The 22,632-nt window shown below is 40.2% G+C and overlaps 1 protein-coding gene across 3 annotated transcripts in view; it reads right to left on the bottom strand.

The window, feature by feature from the left end:
* Positions 1–22,632, bottom strand: part of GNAL (G protein subunit alpha L) — a 323,051-nt gene that overhangs the window by 90,253 nt on the left and 210,166 nt on the right. For 2 of the 3 annotated variants that reach the window (XM_045008183.1, XM_045008184.1), the window contains one exon: positions 601–698. The exons of the other annotated variant lie outside the window; for it this stretch is intronic. In XM_045008183.1, coding sequence (XP_044864118.1) covers positions 601–698 — 98 coding nt within the window. The remainder of the gene's footprint in view (positions 1–600; positions 699–22,632) is intronic. 3 annotated transcript variants of the gene reach the window in all.

The following is a 22,632-nucleotide window of genomic DNA, read 5'->3' as shown; positions in this document are numbered from 1 at the left end:
TAACACATTTACTGATTGACTTGATGTAGCCCTTTGAGAAGATAAACGGGCTAGTTTCTTAGAAGAACTGTCAGCTATTGTTTGTTTGTTGAATATACTGAAGAGACCCAACAGTAATGTAGGTTTACATTGTTTTTGATAAAAATCTCAAAATCTTTAATAAATGTGAAAAAAATTAGCAATCTCACTACTATGTGGCTTGATGCTTAAAATGTTCAAATACAGAGTAATCTAAAATAAAAATTCAGGTGTTTTCTCTTTAAATAATCTTAATTACTTACTGTAATTGAAATTGATCTAGGTAAGTACTTTTCAAAACAGACAGCTGTTACTTAAAATTATTTGACTCACTAACTTTTTCTTTTACTTTGCCTTCCTCAGCAGTTAAATAGCACCCGCAAAATGTGTAGCTGTCTAGTAACTGAGCAACACAGTAAAACCATCAGTACTCTTGCTGTGCATGTTTTGTATATGTAAGAAATTAGAATATTGTTTGGTGCATCACAAACTCCCAAATCTTGCAAATATAAATATCTTTTTCAGACTTATTATTAATCCATTACATTCTTGGGTATTAATTACACAAAAATAAACACTTACTACTGTGCACAGTCAATCAGTTGGTATTCGTTTGACCTCTCGAAGCATGCCTTTACTCCTTCATCATCCCAGAGCTTTTTTGCATGTTCAAAGAATTCCTGAAAATTGGAAATGTGACAAATAAGAGAAGATTTCTCAGGTTTTGTTTTAATTAAAAAGAAACACAATGGTTCCTCCCTCCTCAAATTTTCATGTTTTAAAATGGTTGCAACATGAAAAATTATACATTTAAAGAAGAAAAGGTGAAGAATTATTAGTGAAGTCAAAGTCTCAGAAAAACTAGTTTGGACTGTTGAGTACTTTCACATACAACCTATCAATTGGTTTCAAGAATTTTATATGATCCATCCTTTCACTACTTTTCCAAAAGAGAACTTGTCTAGTTGGAAAGTAAGAATTAATAAACCGATACAGGCTAACTTCCCTGTGTGGCCAAAAGAAACGCTGAAAGGGTTGAAACCAGGTTGGTGTATCCCAGTGGCAGAAGACAAATTTCAAGTAAAAACTCAGATTAGCTGACACAATGGAATTTGAATAGCAGAAATCAAAGATGAGTTGGAACTGACTCTTGAAATTGTAAGGAAACCTCAACACCAAACAACTGAGCAGACAACTCCATAGTAGCATGAATATGGCAATGTTAAAGCACCAACATTTATTTTTTTGCTTTGAAGGACGGCGTGTTGGTTGCTTTTAGCAGCCTAGCAAAGAAAGCCCTGAAAGTTAGCTTCTAGTTGCTACCCCTGAAATTGGACCCTTTATTCCAGGGGTTCTTTAACCCTTTCCAGACTACTGTACTCCTTTCAGGAATCTGATTTTTCTTGCATACCCCAAGTTTCGCCTCACTTAAAAACTTAGGCTTAAGCTTTCTGCCCTGGGCCCCATCGAGTCTAACACTGGCCCTGGCGACCCCATTAAAACAGACTTGCCTATAGTTTGAGAACCGCTGGTACAGTGTATGGAACGGTATAAACAAGTCATTGTCTGTATAATATATTACTTTAGTTTAGTTTGCTAGTGCTTTTTATGTAGCGTGTTGTCAAACTAGGCAAATATCTACATGTTTTGATGTAACTCCTGGAAGATCTCTGCATACCACTGGTTCAGAACCACTGCCTTATTCAAAAAACTCTGGCCTCAGATTCTGGGGAACCTAGGAAGTACTTTATATCTAGGACTATGCCATAATTAAGAAAACCACCCTGAAACCAAACTAACCCAACACACCTGTTCCTAAAAGTATAGACAGCAGTTATAAAAGACAAGCAATGCTCTCTCTGTGTTTGGAGGCACTTGAAGGTACCTTGGCTCCATTGTTTGGCTGAGCCCAGCTCAGCCAAAAAAGGCAAAAAACACAATTAGGAAGGTCCCTCATGTAAATTCACTACAGACTGGACCTTTTGTAGAAGCTCATGCAGAAACCAGAGAAAAAGTGTTGATGATACAGAAGCCTATGGTCTTCCCTCTGAGACAGAAATAAACCAACAGTTTCCCATCATAGTGGAAGGTAGCTCTTTGCTGTCAGAAATTATATTCTGGAAGAGATGTAAAACCAAGACTCTTATCTTTTATGTGAATTAAAAAGTCCATGGCACTTACCACAAGAATAGATGGCCCTACTAACCTGGACAAAACCCACTTTACAAAATTACATTTTGTCTACCTAAATTTCACACTGCAGTTTGGTTTGGAGATGGCATTATCTTTCACTTCCGGCCCTAAAAACCTATTGTGTACTGTTGCTGTATGCTGTTTAAAAGCTTTTGTATCCCACTCCAGAATGTGCTGTTAGAACAGGGGGTCAGGACTCTCTAGTTCTATTACAAACCAAAACAAAAAAAAATCAACTCCCCCACCCTGTTACAAAAAGTAACAGTTAAGATTGCTAAATTACAAGGTATTTACCTATCACACCATTTATACAAACACAAGTCCTTGTAATTAAGAGCATCATAAATCTTACCCTTCCCAAATAATAAACAAATATATAATTCTCATCCAGTGTGATGAAATAAGCATTTCATTGTAACAAACGAACTTTAACTCTGGTCCATGGAATTTTAAAGCTTTGTTATTGTTGGGGTTTTTATTGGGGTTTTTGCTGTTGTAACTAAGTACCGGTAAATTTTGGTATTTTCTTTTAAACAACAATGTGAAGTGGGAAGCAACTAACATGTATCAATTGGCAGTAGACGTTTTTAGTAATGCACAAATTGCTGTTTATTGAGAATAATGTTGCATATCTAATTTAATAGGAAAAGTATGTAACACTGTCAGAAGAGTAAATCTGGAAATGATCAGGACAATCTAATTTTCCAAGCCAAAGCTACAGGGCAAGCTAATATGTAGCTTTATAATGGAAGCTGGTTGTAACCTCAACTCTGGAAAGGCTATTGCCTCTTCGTGATTCCTGGCTCAGCTACTAACTTGCTATGTGACTTTCAGCAAATTACTTAACTTGTATCTGGTTCAATTGCACTAGGGAAAAATGTGTATAAAAACACTATATACATCATAGGACAGTTATGAGGCTCAATGACGGTCTGTAAATTACAGAAATGGATGAAAAAGCATGTTTTCCAACCCCTACTATATCCTTTAAACAAGAACAATCTTTTCTGTGGTAGTAAAATTCATAGCAGAAATTTTCTGTTAATGCATTACATTAGTATTGAAATCACCCTCCAGTCTTAAACCCCACCTCCAAAAAAACACCACCCACAAGTCATTGTCTGGTAATACAGCATGTTTAATCTTCAGTAAGTGACTGCTAGATGCTGACAAAACTTTCAGGTTAGAGTACAAATGGAGGAAAGATTTTGAGAAGAGATAGTACACCATAACAGCAAACCATTATTTTTTCAAATGTACTATATGTAATGTAGATGCAGTAAAATAAAGATAAATTACTTCCACTTTCCTGAAGGATTTCAAACCTTGTAGAAAGTGAGGTGTTAAACAATAAAACACAACACTCTGTGAATTGTTAATTCACAACTACTGTTTCTCTTTCTATTGTGACTATTAAAAGGGCATCCAGATGGCTAACTGGATGCAAGAAATTATAGTCAAATGAAAAGCAAACATTTCTCTCTCTCTCTCAAGTCATTTGTTCAGACTTCAAGAGAGAACTTGATGGTATAATAATCTCAATTCTTTTTAGATTTACTCACTTCACAAATTCTGGAGCCAGACCCATCTGGGTCAACCAGAACCACTCACTAACCTAAGCCTTACAATTCAAAAGAAGTTTTCCTTTGGTGGGTTTTTCCTTTTGATTTTTGTGTTGAAGAGGAAATGAAGTATTCAGTGACTTTGAAAGGGAAAATTCTGGTAACTGTGTAGGATATGAGAGTCTCTAAAAATTCCTAGTAATTCTTTAAACATTAAAATTCTACCTTTTGAAGTTATGCTACAGCCACCATAAAGCCCTCCCCTCTTACAGCAGAAAGAGAAACCAAGTGAGAGAACAAAGAAAGAAAAAATTAAGAGGGTGGAGTAAGGAGAGAACTGAGAACATAAAACAGAGAAAATCAAAGCATTAATAGAGAGAGATAGAAAGGAAAGATATAAGAAAGGAAATAAAAAATAAATCAATAAAATAACTGGAGAGGAAGAAACCAAAAAGGAAAATAAAAATCAGAAAATATGGCACAATCTTTAGATTAAAATATTTGTTTCATAAATATTTAATCCTATATTTTATTGGATTTCTCTGTTTAGATTGGCCTGTATTGTGATACAAGAGTACTACCATTTAAGGGAAGGACATGAAGAAGCAGCATGGTGCCAGGAGAAAATTCAGCTGTGGTCCCCAGATTTAGGGTCCAATTCTTCAGTTCCTGGAGTATGATGAGCTGGAACCCCTCTCTTCCCTCATGGCATCTATCTTTGTAGGCCACCTGTGATAAGATATGGTCAGAGTAGGAGGTGGAGACTTAGAATAAAACCACGCCCTTTTCCAAAGACTGGTATTGATTGAGAGACACTCGGTATCTCAAAAACCCACTGCTTACAGGCTTCTCCTACTTTACTTATGTTTGTACCTCCACATGGTAAACACTTCTGACTCCTGGGTGTTTATTTTTAAAATTTATATTTCACTTTCTATAGAAAAAAACTGCAGCTTTTGGTGGCAAACAGTGTTTTGATAGTGGGTAAAATAAAGTACTTTTAATTTGCACTAAAATTCATTTTCTCTTTTCTATTTTTGTTTTACATCTGTTTTTCATTAGATGCAAATTTAATTTTGCATTTCTTTCTCCACAAGTATAATTCTGCATATCTATTACCCCCATTTTGGATACAGACACCTTACACAAATCATTGTTGGTCTCTAAGACCATACAAATATGTTGGGCAGAAATTATATGCCTCAAATATTTTAGCCTGATTATTTTATTTTACAGCAGACTGTTTAAAATGATTCCCAGATTTCTTAGTCTAACACAAGTCCTATAATACAGAACAAATACACTTGCCTCTTTAAAATGTATTGAACTACTGCAGAGGAGCATATTTGTCTGCAAATTGCCTCCCACCTACATTTACAATCCTTTTTCCTTGATGACTAAACCGTTCCACAAAAATCCTACACATTGTAAGACTACCATCACCACCATTCACTTTCCATGCTCACTTTTAACCCTGTCTCTTACCCTAATAAGCACCCTAATATATTATCCCTTGCTTAGATGCTCAAGACACCAAGATGTGAACCAGATCCCACATCTCAAATTCACCTCCTACATCCTGAGAATTGCCTAGATCCAGCCTACTTCCTACCTTCATCCACTAAGACATTAGGTAGCATTTATTCGGCTTGCCGGAAAGATTTTAAAAAATGACTAGTGCTTTTAGCTGCCCCAGTTTTTAGATGTCCAACCTAAGGCATATCAGAGGGGTCTGATTTGCAAGGCGGGGGGCTCAGAACTTCCTGAAATCAGGCCCCTTAAGAAGTCTAAAGCTGGACATGTAAAAATTGAGGCACTCCCAAATCACTAGTGACTTTTTACAATCTTGGTCTAAAGAAATATAAAATTGAGCTTTGATATTTATTGTAGACACCTAAATCTACTACCATAGAGATAATTAGTACAACAGAGCCTAAAGAGAAACTGGGAATAAGATAATACTATTAGGAATAGTCCAGATAACAATACAATATTCATAATAGGGTCATAAAAAAGTAAAGCACAAACTTGCTTCTTCCCTAACTCTTCGATCTAAATTAGAGATCGGAGCCAGCTTGCAGGAGTAAGGGATGATGCTTCAGGTCTCATTAGCTACAGGTATTTAATTTCTTTAGATGTTTAGGTGGCTAGTGTAAATTCAGTTATGAAAAAGTCAAAGCCACATGAATGCTACACTTTTGATTTAATTACAATCAAGATGCAAAATACAGTATCTTAAATATTTAGTAACAATACAGACGTGACTGAAAGAGTAAGGAGAAGAAAAAAAAACACCCTTTGAATTTCCTTAGATACCCAAAATCAAGGACACACATTTTCGAACCCTCTATTCACTTACACATCATTTGTCTTTTTGTTGTAAATGTAAAGGTTCATGCATCACCTAAAAAAGGTGCAGTGACACAAACACGTGCTATAGTATTGTTTTGAGCTGGGTGAAATCTTGCTAGGGATTGAGTTAAAATCTCATTCAAACTGATGATACTTTTCATTCAAGATAGCTGTAAGAGACAGTTATGGGGCTATACCTGAAACAAAGCGTAACAGAGTCTGCCCAGAAACTAGTACCGTTCCACTGGGTATTCTGATTAGGCGTGCCTGTGTGCAAGTGTGTGAGGGAACACAGAGAAGAAGAGAGAGCGAGAGAGAGAGAGAGGCAGAGGAAGAAAATAAGAAAGTCAAGTAGGAGCCTGGAGCCACAGTGTGACCCTGAAAAAAGTGAGTGTGTGCTTTGGATCTGGTATTGGCTAAAGAGGCTTGGCAGCTATAAGCTAAGGGTGTGTCTACACTGCAAGCGCTACAGCGGCATAGCTGCAGCTACACCGCTGTAGCGTAGACACTTCCTACAGCAACAGAAGAGTTTTTTTCACTGCTGTAGTAAATCCGCCCCCTCAAAAAGTGGTAGCTAGGTCAATGGAAGAATTCTTCCATCGACATAGTTGCATCTACTATAGGAGTTAGGTCAACCTAACTACATCGCACAGGGCATGAAATTTTTCACAACTCTGAGTGACGAACCTAGGTTGACCTAAGTTTTAGGTGTAGACCAGGCTTACTTACAAGAAACTGCTTCTTTTGTTCTTGGTTCCTCCTGTGTTCAGAGAAGCAGGACTTCATGCATTTCTTGTAAATAAACAAGATTGCATCAAAGAAAATATCAGACTCCATCAATTTCTGCTTCCAACTGGAACATATCCAGGGCCCTGAAATTTGGCTAGCTGCTCATATCAAAAAGGGGCAACAATAAAACACACAGTGACTTTAAGATACGTACAAGTGTATATCAAGTACATTCCACTTCCTGGTGCTACTGCCTATAATCAGCACTGAATTTTCAATTAAAGATTAAATTTTTTTAAAGGGATCTCAGTTAACAGTTTTCAGCACTTTCTCTGTAGGATGGAGAACATGTAGGGAGGTTCCTTCTACACAAAACATATCATGAGAGAAACTGTGAAGCGATATTCATAGCAAATCATTATTAAAATCACTATTTCAAATGTGCCTTAAAGGAGCTTACAGCATGATCCTTCTTGAAATTTAAGTTTCCTTATTTAAGAAATAAACATTGCATGAGAAACCTACACTCACCCATACAGCGCCTACAAACCTGTCACGGTGCCTAAAAAAAGGAATTGTTTGACTTTCCATCTAGGGAATAAACTTTTTAAGTGTCTAAATTAGGCAAGAAATATAAGAGAAGACTAAACAGCCAAATATCTTCATGGAAAAATCTTTATGTTGGAAACGAAATTCTTTATCTGATGACTGCCTTACAAACTAAAAAAGGTCATATTAGATCAGTCATTTTGTTTCCTACTGAGACTCAAGGCACTTACATTCCAGATGAAGCACACATTGTGGCTGTCAGATGCCACCTCTAACCCTCCTAGAAATTGGTATGCAGAAGACACCACAGTATTTTCTCTTCTACATATTTACTCTGTTAATGCACTGTAAAACTTGCATGACTCCTCAACAAGATAATATGAAATCAGGTCATTTCCCCCTACCCCACACTAAAATTCATATTCCTAGTCTCCCGACCCCTTGGGTATCCAAGCTTATTTCTTAATTCAAATACAGCTTTAATCTATTTACCTGTCTGATTGGTATGACAACCATTTAAAGAATGTGGAACTAAAGTGACAGATGTCCTACAGTGATATAAGTAGTACATATTTTTATGGTTTTATACTATGGTGTGAAAGTCAAAGTCTTGAATTTTATTCTTTGATGTGGTTACTTTTTTGCTTTTGTTTTAAACCAAACTATGCAATTCACTTAAAAACAACTGTTTTGTTGTTTTTGAAAGATATTCCATAAAATTTATATTTACAAATGCCTTGTTCTCTACATACCTAAATTCTAGAGCAAATAAGGCAAGAATCCTATAAACCACCTCATTTTATACATAGCCCTGATTCATTACCTGAGCACTGTCCATCCTGTGCACTGAATGAAGTAGGGTCCTGTGTAGGGTGACCAGATGGGATGAAGAAAATATCGGGACACACGGGGGGAGGGGGATTCCATTCCAGGTTCTGGAGGAGAGTGGTTGTAACCCACACACCTCCTGGGTATGGTGCTCTGTCCCTCTCTAGTGGCACCGAGACCACTTAGGGATTAATGAGTCTGCTACAGCCTTAGCTAACAGGAATATAGCTTTTAGCTCATGCAGTAGAGGCTCATGCATTTAGCTCCAGAGGTCCCAGGTTCAATCCCACCCACCGATGTCTGGGGTCTGTCAACATTACACATACTCTAGTGGTTCCAGACCCTTTGCTCTAGCATGTCTGACACCATACCTGCCCCTCTTGCTGCTATCCTTCTCTGCTACTGTTCTTCCCAACCTGTCCCTCTCCCTCTGCTATTGTCCCTAGCTTGGCCCCGGTCCTTGCTCCTCTACATGAGTCATGCTGCTGCTTCTTTCTCCTCCATGCTACCTGGGCACCAGAGGTGGGGGCACTGAAAGCACAGAAGAGACAGTCTCCCTATTCTCAGTCCTTGCACCACAGCAACCCCTAGCAGCTAGGTGGAGCAATTACAGGGAAAGTCCAGCTTAGTTTCAGTTGTCCAGGCTTGGAGCATGCTTAATGCAGATGCTTTGAGAATTTAGCTGCCAAATTCTAAGAAACTTCTACTGTGCATGTTCAAATTGTGACTTTCAGAGGCTTATAATGCAGCCAAATTTGGGTGGCTTTTCAGAGAGGCAGAAAAATGAAACTTCCTGAGTAACTTCCTGCTCCAAAACAAACATGTTAGAGCTTCTCAACTAAATGGTTGAAAGAATTTTTTTTTAACATGGGCAAAACAATGTATTTTCCCCTTATCTCCTTCTCTGAAATGGCTGAATCACTTTTGTTTTTTTAAGTTTCAGCTGACACCTGGCACGGAAAAATTCAGCCCAAATGGTTAAAGTCTAGCAAAATTATAAGCAACTGAAAACTGCATCTATAATAGAAACTCTTAGCAATTAAAATGATTAGGGGTTTGGAACAGGTCCCATATGAGGAGAGATTAAAGAGGCTAGGACTTTTCAGCTTGGAAAAGAGGACACTATGGGGGGACATGATAGAGGTATATAAAATCATGAGTGGTGTGGAGAAAGTGAATAAGGAAAAGTTATTTACTTGTTCCCATAATATAAGAACTTAGGGCCATGAAATGAAATTAATGGGCAGCAGGTTTAAAACAAATAAAAGGAAGTTTTTCTTCACACAGTGCACAGCCAACCTGTGGAACTCCTTGCCTGAGGAGGTTGTGAAGGCTAGGACTATAACACGGTTTAAAAGACAACTAGATACATTCATGCAGGTTAAGTCCATTAATGGCTATTAGCCAGGATGGGTAAGGAATGGTATCCCTAGCCTCTATTTGCCAGAGGGTGGAGATGGATGGCAGGAGAGAGATCACTTGATCATTACCTGTTAGGTTCGCTCCCTTTGGGACACCTGGCATTGGTCACTGTTGGAAGACAGAATAGTGGGCTGGATGGACCTTTTGTCTGACCCAGTATGGCCATTCCTTATGTTCTTATGTTAGGCAACTGCAATTATAGGCTTTGCTGTCAACTCTGCCTGTAACAAAAAGTCTTCTCCTATTTATACAGAAAAATGGGATTTGCTATACTGGATCAAGACCACTGGCTCATCTAGTTTGGTATTCTAATTCACACAATGGACAGTAACCAGTGCCTTAGAGGAAGATACAAGAAACCCCATGATGGACAATTACAGACAACCTGCTCCAAAAGGAAGTTTCTTCAGAACCTGCAGCAGTTAGTAGTTGGCTTGTGCCCTGAAGCCTGATAGCTATAATTAAAAAAAACAACTATCAAAAGTAATTGCAGATGTTTTAGGAAGCTCATAAATGTCAAATCCTTTTCTCAATGCTTGCTATCATTAATATCCTGTGGCAATGAGTACTACTAGTTATTATGCATAGTGGAAAAGTGTTCTCTTATCCGTTTTGAATTTGTCTTTCAGTTTCATTGTTTTGTATTAGGAGACAGAGAAAATAAGAACTCTTAATTACCTTCTCTGAACCATTCATAATTGTGTCTTTAACTCCATTGTGTCTTCTCATTAGTAGTCTCACTCAACTGAACAGTCCCTATCTTTTAAAACTCCCCTCATAGGTTAGTCTTTCCATAATAATTTGTCTCCTATCCCTGAACCCAATCTATTTCTTTTATATCCGTTTTGAGACAAGATGACCAGAACCATACATTAGGGTTTGCAACTTTCTAATGTCACAAAACCGAACACCCCCTGCCCTGCCCCTTCCATGAGGCCCCACCCCTTCTCTGAGGCCATGCCTCTGCTCACTCCATCCCCCCTCGCTCTGTCATTCACTCTCCCCCACCATCACTCACTTTGGCTGGAGCAGGGGGTTGGGGTGCGGGAGTTCCAGCTGGGGGTGTGGGCTCTGGGGTGGGACCGGGGATGAGGGGTTTGGAGTGCAGGAGAGGGCTCCGGGCTGGGGCAGGGGGTTGGGGTGTGTGAGGGGGGTGAGTCTTGCACTTAGCATGGAAGAATCCCATGCACCGCTATAGGCTGGGGACTGACTGGCTAAGCAACAGTTCTGTAGAAAAGGACCTGGGATTACAGTGGATGAGAAGTTGCATACTGGGCTGCATTAGTAGGAGCATTGCCAGGAGATAGAGGGAAGTGATTATTCCCCCTCTATTCAGCACTGGTGAGGCCACATCTGGAGTATTGCGTCCAGTTTGGGCCCCCCACTACAGAAAGGATGTGGACAACCTGGAAAGAGTCCACTGGAGGGCAACAAAAATGATCAGGAGGCTGGAGCACATGACTTACAAGGAGAGGCTGATGGAATTGTGCTTGTTTAGTCTGCAGAAGATAAGAGTGAGGGGGGGAATTGATAGCAGCCCTCAACAAAGAGGATGTTTCAGCTGTTCTCAGTGGTGACAAAACAAGGAGCAATGGTCTCAAGCTGCAGTGGGGGAGGTCTAGGTTGGATATTGGATATTAGGAAAAACTATTTCACTAGGAGGGTGGTGAAGCACTGGAATGGGTTACCTAGAGAGGTGGTGGAATCTCCATCCTTAGAGGTTTTTAAGACCTGGCTGGAATGATTTAGTTGGTGTTGGTCCTGCTTTGAGCAGGAGGCTGGACTAGATGACCTCCTGAGGTCTCTTCCAACCCTAATCTTCTATGATTCTATGACTCCAGCTGGGGGTGCAGGCTCTGGGGCCAGAAATGAGGGCCTGGGAGACGGCTATGGGCTGGGGTTGGGGTGCAGGGGACAGAGCACTCTCTATGGGGGTGCAGGCTCTGGGGTGGTATGAGGATGAGGAGTTTGGGGTGCAGGAGGGGGTGCTGGGCTGGAGCAGAGGGTGTGGGCTCTGGCCAGGGGTGAGGGGTTTGGGGTGCAGGAAGGGGATTAAGGCTGGGGCAGGGGGTTGAGGTGTTGGCAACTGGTGTGGGCTCTAGGAGGGAGTCTGGGTGCAGGAGGGGACTTTGGGCTGGGGTAGGGGGTTAGGATGCGGGAGGGAGTTCGGGGTCCCAATGGCACTTACGGGCAACGAAGTGGCCGCCAGATCCCTGCAACCCCTAGGCACATGGGCAGCTCCGTACGCTGCCCTTGCACACGCATGCGCCACCCCCGTACTCCTATTGGTCACAGTTCCTGGCCAATGGGAGCTGCAGAGCTGGCACTCGGGGCAGGGGCAGCGCGCGGATCCCTGGCCGCCCATGCATCTAGGGGCCACTAGGACCTGAAGACTGCTTCTCGGAGTCGCAGGGAGCCTGCTTTAGCCCCAGGCTCCCACTGCGCCACTGACTGGACCTTTAATGGCCTAGTCAGCAGTGTCGACCAGAGCCGCCAGAGTCCCTTTTCGACCAGGCGTTCCGGTCGAAAACCAGATGCCTGGCAATCCTACCAAACATAGCATCAATACTGGATATCTTTCTAAGACCTCAGACAGAAGTTATGGCCCTGAGGCAGAAATTACTGGGCCTGTGTTATGCAGGAGGTCAGATCAGATCTTCAAAATGGTCCTTTCTGGCTTTAAAAACTATGACATTATCATTTACATTTTTGCTGTAGCAAGTCACTCTTCGACAAAGACCTAAATTACCATAAAATGACTACAAAAGAGTCATGGTATCATGTGTCCATGCTGTTATTAGAGAGAATATTCAAATGATGCTAAATCAGGTTGTTTTAATCCCACATTGTTTTACATAAGAGGAAAAAACAAAAACACGGGGTGGTACAAAGGGCGAGGAGGATCCAAAGGCTTCAAAATATCTGTGGCACAATATTCTGGGAACAAAAACCCCCTATGTTTTACTGTAATCAATGACTGTGCTACAGTCTTCTCTAATGCCATATTTTTGCCATATTCCTTCAAAATGAATTATACAAAAATCCTTAGCATCAGTAGGTGCTATAAACAATAACCTGGAATCCCTTGATCTGGCATCAGTCGCTTTGAAATAACATATTTTTCAGGTACATTAGTGACTCACCATAAAATCTGACCCTTTCTGTGAAAAATATCATGCATCTGCACAAAAATCGGATGCTTTCTATAAAAAACAACAAATTAAAATGCAACTGAGCTCGTATTATGGAATACTAACATTCACAAATACTAATACTCAATTTTTGATATGCAGTACATAGGATTCTTGCCAGATTAACACCCCTCTCGCAGAGTTCTGACACTTTTTAAAAAAATCTCCACAAGTATGTAAAATTAGGAGATCAAGTACCACTGATGTTTATCCTCTCACCATTTTTATTCCTCCCTCTCAAATGTTGATCACAGTAGTCCTGCCTGCATTACAAAACCAGCTGACCCAGTGGACCTGGCTACTACACAGTTAAAATGTGTAGGGTACATGGGATTGAACAGTGTTCTAACAAAATCATGACTGAGTTAACACTTTGGACATGGTCAAACAGCTAAATGGTAATAAATTATAGACGCTAGCAGGTAATGTTGGCAGCTAGATACTAAGGAGATGGGTGCAAAAGTGTTGGGGCAAATTATACAGAGTCCTTCTTTGAATCAAGAGGACAAACATATTATGACAGGCTAGAGATCTTTGTGTGAACTGGCTGTTATACTATCACAACCATTCTTAAAAAAGAATCTCTACTGTGTTGAATAGGTAATTCTAATACATACAAGCTGCACAGGTCAGTTACTTTATCATGGGGTATGTTTGGTTTGGATTTTTCAGGGTAACCTTTTCAAATGTTTCACCAGGTAAAACCACAAGAGAGAAGTCTGATCACTTATCTCTCAAACAAACAAGCATGGTCTCTTGATAATCAACCTTTTGTTTAGGAGACATGAGTCTCCCTTATGGCTCTACCAATTCCATTTCTTAATCCTTTATGTATCAGTCTGATCAACGAGGGAGCCTATTTTGCTGTTGGTAAACAAAATTCAGCTGCCCAACCTTCTAAGGCTAGCAAGATAGATAAAGAAGGTTACAATTTAAAAACAAAATTACGGGCATGACAGAAGATCCCTTTAATTTTTCCAATAGCACACTAATCAAAACCTTCATTAGCACCCAAGTAATAGCCTAAGAATAATTAAAGCCATTTAGGAATGGCCACTCTGCACCCAAGGGACCTGCTTAACGATTATGTTCGGAGCTTCCTTATGCACCTGCTCTAGTGTCAGCTTAATTAGGCAGTAACCCTTGGGGAGAAGATAACCTCTACCCCCAGCAGGGTATTTTTCTGCTGTAACTTCTGGGTGTGCAATAATCGTGCAATTACCTTGCTAATTAGTAAAACATTTTAATAGGCAAATCAGCAATTTGGTGCTAACAACAGAGTTGTCCCCCAGGACCTAACTAGGTGCCTGTCAAAGGGAAATCAAAAGACACAATCTAATTCTTCTCCTCACACACCACACCCCTTTTCACTTTCTTTAGAAAGTAATAATCACAAAAAAATTTGATGAACCCTCACTAAACATAACTTTAATCTATGTCTTAACGTGGAGGGTTTGTAAACAGCATTCCCCATTGAATACATTTATGTCAGTGCATCTTAGGGCTCTGAGAGACCAGAATCAACTAATCAACTCCTAAGAGAATCCTTCCATACCTGGAATTGAAAGGAAAGTACCTAGCGAAACAAAGTGCATTATAAATGTGCTTAAATAACGGTTTAAAACTTAACCAAAAAGGAGAAGTGTAAATACACAGAGTATTTTGTGAATTACGGAGCTGCTTGATAGTGGCTCCATATTTAAGCTTGCAACCAGTGAGAGCCAGTATAAGCTCTTTTTTCATCCTTTCCCCCACTCTCCTTCAATAAGCTCAATTGTGACTTTAAAAAAAAATGAAAATCACCAGAATTTCTCTAAGTAGATCACAGAATTCATTTATAATGTTTGAAATATATATTAAGGCTTTATTTTTCAGTTCTACATCTGTAAAAATGGACTCTCTCAAATTTACAAAAAGTATCTAACAGTTCTTTAAGCCCTACTAGTACAAAAAAAAAGATTGTATTTAAAGTCTTGAAGATTTCTACACAACTGAACATAGGCAAAGTCTTGCAAATAGGACAGTCTTCTAGGAGGGGGTGAAGGACAAAGCAGCAGTTAATAAAACAGCTACTTTAATGACCTGTTTCCCATCACAAAAATATTTCATGTCAAGATAATTGTCAGCTAAAATTTTAAATGAAAATAATGGTATTTCAAAAGTGTTTAATGTTTAAAGAACTTAATGCCTAAATTTCATATAGAAAGTACTTCATTATTTAGCTAGTGTAGTACTTTAGACACCTTAGTTCTAAAGAGCAGCTCCACTTTAGTCCTTTTTCCGCTCCTCAAAAAATGCCTTGTTCTTCCTGAACTGGATGGCCTTGCCCAAGTCAGTAAGTTAGAAATTTTATTCATATTGAAGAAATTAATCTCTCATTTAAAGCTTCCTTCTCTTCATTTTAATTCTATGCTTCATTTTGTACTCCTGGGGGAATTCTGCATCACTGCGCAATGCAGAATTTTGCAGAAATTAATGTTGGGTGTGCAGAATTTCTTTTCCCCCGCAACAGAAATGGTCTGCAGAGAGGCTGGCCGCCACTAGGGATCACTGGACCCGGCAGAGCCCAGCTCGCAAATATAAAACAAGGCAGGGGGAGGGAACTGGAACATTCCCAGAAGTTGCAGTTCCCAGCACGCCCTGAAAGAAGGCTCCATGTAAGCCCGGGACCCTGCATCAGCTCTGGATCCCTGGGTTCCTGGAGGGTAGGGTCTGTGAGTGTCTGGCCTGGGGGAGGGAGGTGCAGCTGGCCTCTGGGGAGGAGTGGGTGTGACTGTCTGCGCTGGGGAGGGCCACATGGCAGGCTCTGGGGATGTGAGTGAGTGTCTGGTGCCCTGGCTGGACTCTGGGGGAAAAGGGCCAGAGAAGCAGGAACTGAGTTGTCGTAGCGGTTTCTTTAATTCTCTACTCCTGGGGGAATTTTTGTGTGTGTTTGGCCTGGTCTACACTACGCATTTAAACCGGTTTTAGGAGCATTAAACCGATTTAACGCCACACCCGTCCACACTAAGAGGCCCTTTATATCGATATAAAGGGCTCTTTAAACGGTTTCTGTACTCCTCCCCAACGAGAGGAGTAGCGCTAATATCGGTATTACCATATCAGATTAGGGTTAGTGTGGCCGCAAATCGACGGTATTGGCCTCCGGGCGGTATCCCACAGTGCACCACTGACCGCTCTTGTCAGCAATCAGAACTCGGATGCAGTGGCCAGGTAGACAGGAAAAGCCCCGCGAACTTTTGAATATCATTTCCTGTTTGCCCAGCGTGGAGCTCCGATCAGCACGGGTGGCGATGCAGTCTGAAATCAAAATCCAAAAAGAGCTCCAGCATGGACCGTACGGATGTGATCGCTGTATGGGCAAGCAAATCTGTTCTATCAGAGCTCCGTTACAGAAGACGAAATTCCAAAACATTTTTAAAAAATCTCCAGACAGAGGCCACAGCAGGGACTCAGCACAGTGCTGCGTGACAAGCGTAACGGAAAGCCAAAGAATCAAATGGACGCTCATGGAGGGAGGGAGGGGGGACTGAGGACTCAAGCTATCCCACAGTTCCTGCAGTCTCCGAAAAGCATTTGCATTCTTGGCTGAGCTCCCAATGCCTGTAGTGTCAAACACATTGTCCGTGGTGGTTCAGGGCATAGCTCGTCAATTTACCCCCCTCACGCACTCCCAGAAGTAAAAGGGAAAAAAATCCTCTCTTGACTCTTTTAAATGTCACCCTATGTTTACTGAATGCTGCTGATAGACGCGATGCTGCAGCAGTCAACGGCAGCATCCTCGCCCCCCCCCCATGGGTGGCTGATGGTACAATATGGCTGATATCCATCATCATCGTCAGCCTTGTGGCAGATAGTGCAGTGCAAAAGGACTGGTATCCGTTCTTATCATCAGCCCGTGAGTGCTCCTGGCTGGCCTCCGGTGAGGTCGGCTGGGAGTGCCTGGGTAAAAAACTCCTGATCATTCCCAGTAGAAGATACAGAACGGCTGGTAACCATCTTCATCATAGCAACAGGGGGCTGAGCTCCATCAGCCCCCGCCTTTCATGTGTAAAGAAAAGATTCTGTTCTGCCTGGACTATCATAGCAGCGGGATGCTGGGCTCCTCTCCCCCACACTGCTTAATGTCCTGTCTGGACTATCATAGCAGCTGGAGGCTGCCTTCCCCTCATTTTATCTCACTAACAAGTCACTGTTTCTTATTCCTGCATTCTTTATTACTTCATCACACAAATGGGGGACACTGCAACGGTAGCCCAGGAAGGCTGGGGGAGGAGGGAATCAACAGGTGGGGTTGTTGCAGGGGCACCCCCTGTGAATGGCATACAGCTCATCATTTCTGCGGGATCTGACACGGAGCAGCTGTGCTCTCTGGTTCTCTGATACACTGGTTCTCTAATACACTTGCCCCATATTCTAGGCAGGACTGATTCTATTTTTAGATACCATAAAGGAGGGATTGACTCAGGGAGTCATTCCCATTTTTGTCTTTTGTGCCCCCGGCCGATCTCAGCCAGGGGCACCTATGACAGCAGCAGATGGTGCAGCACAAAAGGACTGGTAACTGTCATCTCATTGCCAATTTACAATGGCATGGTAGATGGTACAGAATGGCTGATAACCATCTCTGCTATCATGCAAAAGCAGATGAATGCTGCTGTGTAGCGCTGCTGAATCGCCTCTGTCAGCAGCATCTAGTACACATACGGTGACAGTGACAAGAAGCAAAACAGGCTCCATGGTTGCCATGATATGGCGTCTGCCAGGGCAATCCAGGGAAAAAGGGCGCGAAATGATTGTCTGCCGTTGCTTTCCCGGATGAAGGAATGACTGACGGCATTTACCCAGAACCACCCACGACAATGATTTTTGCCCCATCAGGCACTGGGATCTCAACCCAGAATTCCAAGGGGTGGGGGAGACTGCGGGAACTATGGGATAGCTACGGAATAGCTACCCACAGTGCAATGCTCCAGAAATCGATGCTAGCCTTGGACCGTGGACGCACACCACCGATTTAATGTGCTTAGTGTGGCCGCGTGCACGCGATTTTATACAATCTGTTTTACTAAACTGGTTTATGGAAAATCGGAATAATCCCATAGTGTAGACGTACCCTTTGTATTGTTATAGACATACTTGCTGACAGGTATTTTGAAATAAATCACCAAAATAAATGAAACTGGTGAGATTATGTAGTGCTATTTTGACAAATAAAATTACCAGAATTTTGCAGAATTTTAAAATATTGTGTGCAGAATTTTTAATTTTTTGGCACAGAATTCCCCAGGAGTAACTTTGAGTCTGTCATTATGCATTTTAGAAACCTATGTCACCCTCTTGGGACGTTGAGGGTATAGAGAACTATGGAATTATATGGGATGTCAAGTGTACTAGAGAGAAGAAAGGGCAAACTTAGCTCCTGCACATAAAGAAATATGTATGTAGGCTAACAGCAAAGGGGAAGAAAAGGAAGGCAAAAGAAAAGATTGAGAGGGTGAACCCCTGAGGAAGTCCTAATGGAGGAAGAAGCTGTATAAAAAGGAAAGACTGAAGTTAGATAAACAGCTAGGGAATCTCCTAAAGAGTACTACTGTGAGGGGTGTTCTCTTCTCAGATTGAGTTTGGTGGTTATAGGGAAGATACTACCTGTTGTATTTTTTTTACTTTGTACTGCAAGTCCTGGCTATATGCCTTGAAGCACTAGAAAAAGTGGCATTTTGGACACCTACAGTTCAAATGTTTTTGGGTCCAGCTCCTTAAAGGCTCACATAGCTATTCAAACGAACCTCTAAACTGACATGGACTGCAATACACTTGTTATTCAAGTTGATAGACTCAAATGAGCACAACTCAATTGTGTGCTGAAATATGATGTTTGTGCTGCAAACCATACCTTCTAAAAATAATAATTTCAGCTAAAATTAAAACATTCAGTGGTAAGAGCAAAGAAAATTGGTTACTTTCCTGCTACTGAAAATGGCCAGTAAAATTAGTCATTGGATCCATCATGTATTTTCTTTATTAGGACAATGGGAATTTTATGTTCCAGTGTCAAGTGCATCCACATTTCCCCTTCTTTACTTTAGAAGAATTTTTCACAGCTTTTATTTTCAAGTTAAGAGTTAAATAGCTTTTTCAGTGGATAATGTTTGGATTTAAAATATTTTCTAGTATATCAACTCATGTCAGAATGTTCCATTGGTTGTTAAATTAACATCCTCAACTTTTCCATTCTGCCTAATCCTGGAACAAGTATGCCACTATTCATAAGATAATAATCAACTGGTTACAAACAGCTCACAATCTCTCTGCTTCAGGCCTCTGCCAATTCCTGATGCTGATTCAGCACAGTGGAACAGCTCAGTGATGCAAAAAATGGTTTGCAAATGCTTCCTTCACTTCTCATCCTGGTTTCTCCTAACAGGAGAGGGGGGAAGGGAGAGAACCATTTTAGTAGACTATGTTGAAACTGTGATCCTTAAAGATTCTTGCTACTGTATGATTTCTGAATGAATTATTGTGCCAAGGACAAAAAGGTTGTATAATAGTCTACACCATCATAGGATTTAGTCAATAACTATGTTTCTTCCTTTCCTAATGGAATATACTCTCATAGTTCCTAATGGAAAAACTACATTTAAATTAACTTTTCTCCTGAACTGTCAATTAAGTAATATATATATTACATCTATATATAAAATTCTGCTTACATACTTCACCTTTTCTACACAATATTTAAAAAAAGAGAAGTATTTTTATAATCCTGAAAGACATCTGCACTATGGTATGTTAAATATAGTTAAGTAGTTGCTAATGACACAGGATGTGGTAAAGCTGCAAGGGTTTGAATAACAAATAAGGTTTCATACCAATGACCAAACAGAAAAATGAAATACAGATTCAACCTCTGAACACAAAACCTAGTTGATGATAGTAGGTTATCACTATTATCTAAACATTGATGATACAGACTGTAGATGAGTGGTGAGCCTATAAGCTGGAAATAGAACCTGTGCTGTAATGTGAAAAATCAGAGATGTTATCCACAATGGTGACATTTTTGCAATACTTTAGCATCCAAAGAAGTGGGCTGTAGCCCACGAAAGCTTATGCTCAAATACATTTGTTAGTCTCTAAGGTGCCACAAGTACTCCTGTTCTTTTTGCGGATACAGACTAACACGGCTGCTAACTGTGGCTACACTTAGCACTTCAAAGCGCTGCTGCGGTAGCGCTGCCGCGGCAGCGCTTTGAAGCGCTAAGTGTAGTCAAAGCACCAGCGCTGGGAGAGAGCTCTCCCAGTGCTGTCCGTACTCCACCTCCCTGTGGGGAATAACGGACAGCGCTGGGGCTTTGACCACACTGGCGCTTTGCAGCGCCGCAATTTGCAGCGCTGGAGAGGGTGTGTTTTCACACCCTGCTGCAGCGCTGCAAATTTGTAAGTGTAGCCAAGCCCTCTTACTCTGAAAAATGAATGGCGTTGCCTTAGATTGTCAAAGGTCTAATATACCTCTATGAAAGTGTTGCAAAAGTGGAAAGTGTGTGGTGTCTGATCAGATTAGAGGATAGGAAGTCAGGCTTCCTGAGTTCTATTCCTGGCTCTGTGACTGACCTGTGTCAACAGGGTCCTTCAACTTCTGTGCCTCTATGCAGCCATTGAGCATAACACTTCGCTCCCTCACAGAGTGTTGTGAAGTTTAATTGATTAATATATGTAAATCACGCTGTGATCCTTGGATGAGGGGCGCTATATGTGTTCAAAGTATTATTATAATGTATAAATTATGTAGTAGTATTTTTTGTCACTTCACTGTAGACAACACCATCAGTTCACTAGTGTTGTCAAAATAATCAAGTTCTCATTATAGTCAGGTAGCATAGCTCTAAATCTTATATTTAGGGCCCTTCATTTTAATTTTTTATTAATTTTTTTCCCAGGAATTTATCAATGTTTAGTACCACAACAACAAAAACAGGGGAAAATCAGTGCAAAAACATTAATTTTTTTCTTGGTAAATATTGGGATTTATTTTGGTGGATGGAATGACAGGAGAAAAAAGTATTCAGTAGATTAATGCTTTGATGAATGGAATTCAATGTGGTTTGCTGCAGAACTAAAACAGAACTCAAAACACAATGCCACCTCTGAGTTTAAGAAAACAATATCTCTCTAATCCCCAAATAAAACTTATCATTTGAATAAACAGCTTACTGTTGTAGACTTAGAACTAGTCGCCTGTAAATATTTACATTTAATAACTGGGCCGCACCATTTGCAGCGCATACACGCAACTTCATCCTTTTCTCCTATTTTTGTTTTTTTTAAACTTTCGAATACTTGTGTTCTGAAACGTATTCTGATACAGATTTTCATTTTCTTCCCATTTTAGTGTCAAATCTTTAAACCATTACCCGCTAACAGCTTGAAATGTGTACATGGTGGGCATGAGATTCATCAGTATGTTCAGATATGCACGCACTTCAGAGCTTGTGTGTGGGCCTGTTTGTTTATTGTGTGCATCTTCTAGATTAATATATAGCCTTATTTCATCAGGCAGCTTTGCATATATACACAGATTAATGTATTATTGGAATACATATATCTCATGCAATGTATTATATTTTCCTAATAAAACAAGTTTTTTTATATATTAGAATGATATAAAAGTAGGGCGAAAATTGGAAAAAAAACCTAATACCACCTTTTGTAAAACCTGGGATTTTTCTGGTAAAAACTGATTTAAATTGAAAGCAAAGAGGCTTACTTATACTTCTATACTTTAATAAACTGATACATTTCTAGGCCAAAAGGGGACTACTACTATGATCATCTAGTCTGGTCTGGGTACTAGAACTTGTGGCACCTTAGAGACTAACACATTTATTTGGGCATAAGCTTTTGTGGGATAAAACCCACTTCATCGGATGCATACAGTGAAAAATACAGTAGGAAGATATATATACACACAGAGAACATGAAAAAATGGGTGTTGCCATACCAGCTATAATGAGACTAATCAATTAAGGTGGGCTATTATCAGCAGGAGAAAAAAAAACCTTTGTAGTGATAATCAGGATGGCCCATTTCCAACAGTTGACAAGAAGGTGTGAGTAACAGTAGGGGAAAATTAGCATGGGGAAATAGTTTTTACTTTGTGTAATGACCCATCCATTCTCAGTCTTTATTCAAGCCTAATTTAATGGTGTCCAGTTTGCAAATTAATTCCAATTCAGTACTTATTGCAATAGATGGAATTATTCTTCCCTACCAAGGTAGCCCGATCACTTTTGAATAAACTGAAGCATATCTTTTAGAAAGACATCTGATCTCAAGTTAAAGGTTGACTAATGATGAGTTTTTGTCTTCCCTTGATAAATTATTCCAATGGTTGATTATCCTCACTGTTATTTCTAATTTGAATGTTTCTAGCTTCACCTGCCAGCTATTGGATCTTGTTATGCCATTGTCTATGCTTTAAATAGCCTCAAAATATTAGCTACTCCTCCGTGTGTAGCTACTTTCTATGCCATATGATGTACTTGACATTATAGGAATTACCATACTGGATTAAAAACAATTTATGAAATTTATAAAGATTTGTACAGTGCTCTTTATTACACTATCTGAGCACCTGATAGCCCATTTATGAAACAGAGATAGTTGTGCATCCATATCATATGTATTTACATATAAACCTTTTTTACTTTTTCAGTTTAGAAAAAATATAATTCAGAGTGTAGAGCTCAGAAGAATGAGATGAAGAGTCAGCAACACATCTAGGGGTA

Source organism: Mauremys mutica, chromosome 2 (assembly GCF_020497125.1).
Source record: "Mauremys mutica isolate MM-2020 ecotype Southern chromosome 2, ASM2049712v1, whole genome shotgun sequence".
Lineage (NCBI taxonomy): Eukaryota > Metazoa > Chordata > Testudines > Geoemydidae > Mauremys > Mauremys mutica.
The sequence above is the reverse complement of the archived record's forward strand: the minus strand, read 5'-3'. Positions and strand labels throughout refer to the sequence as shown.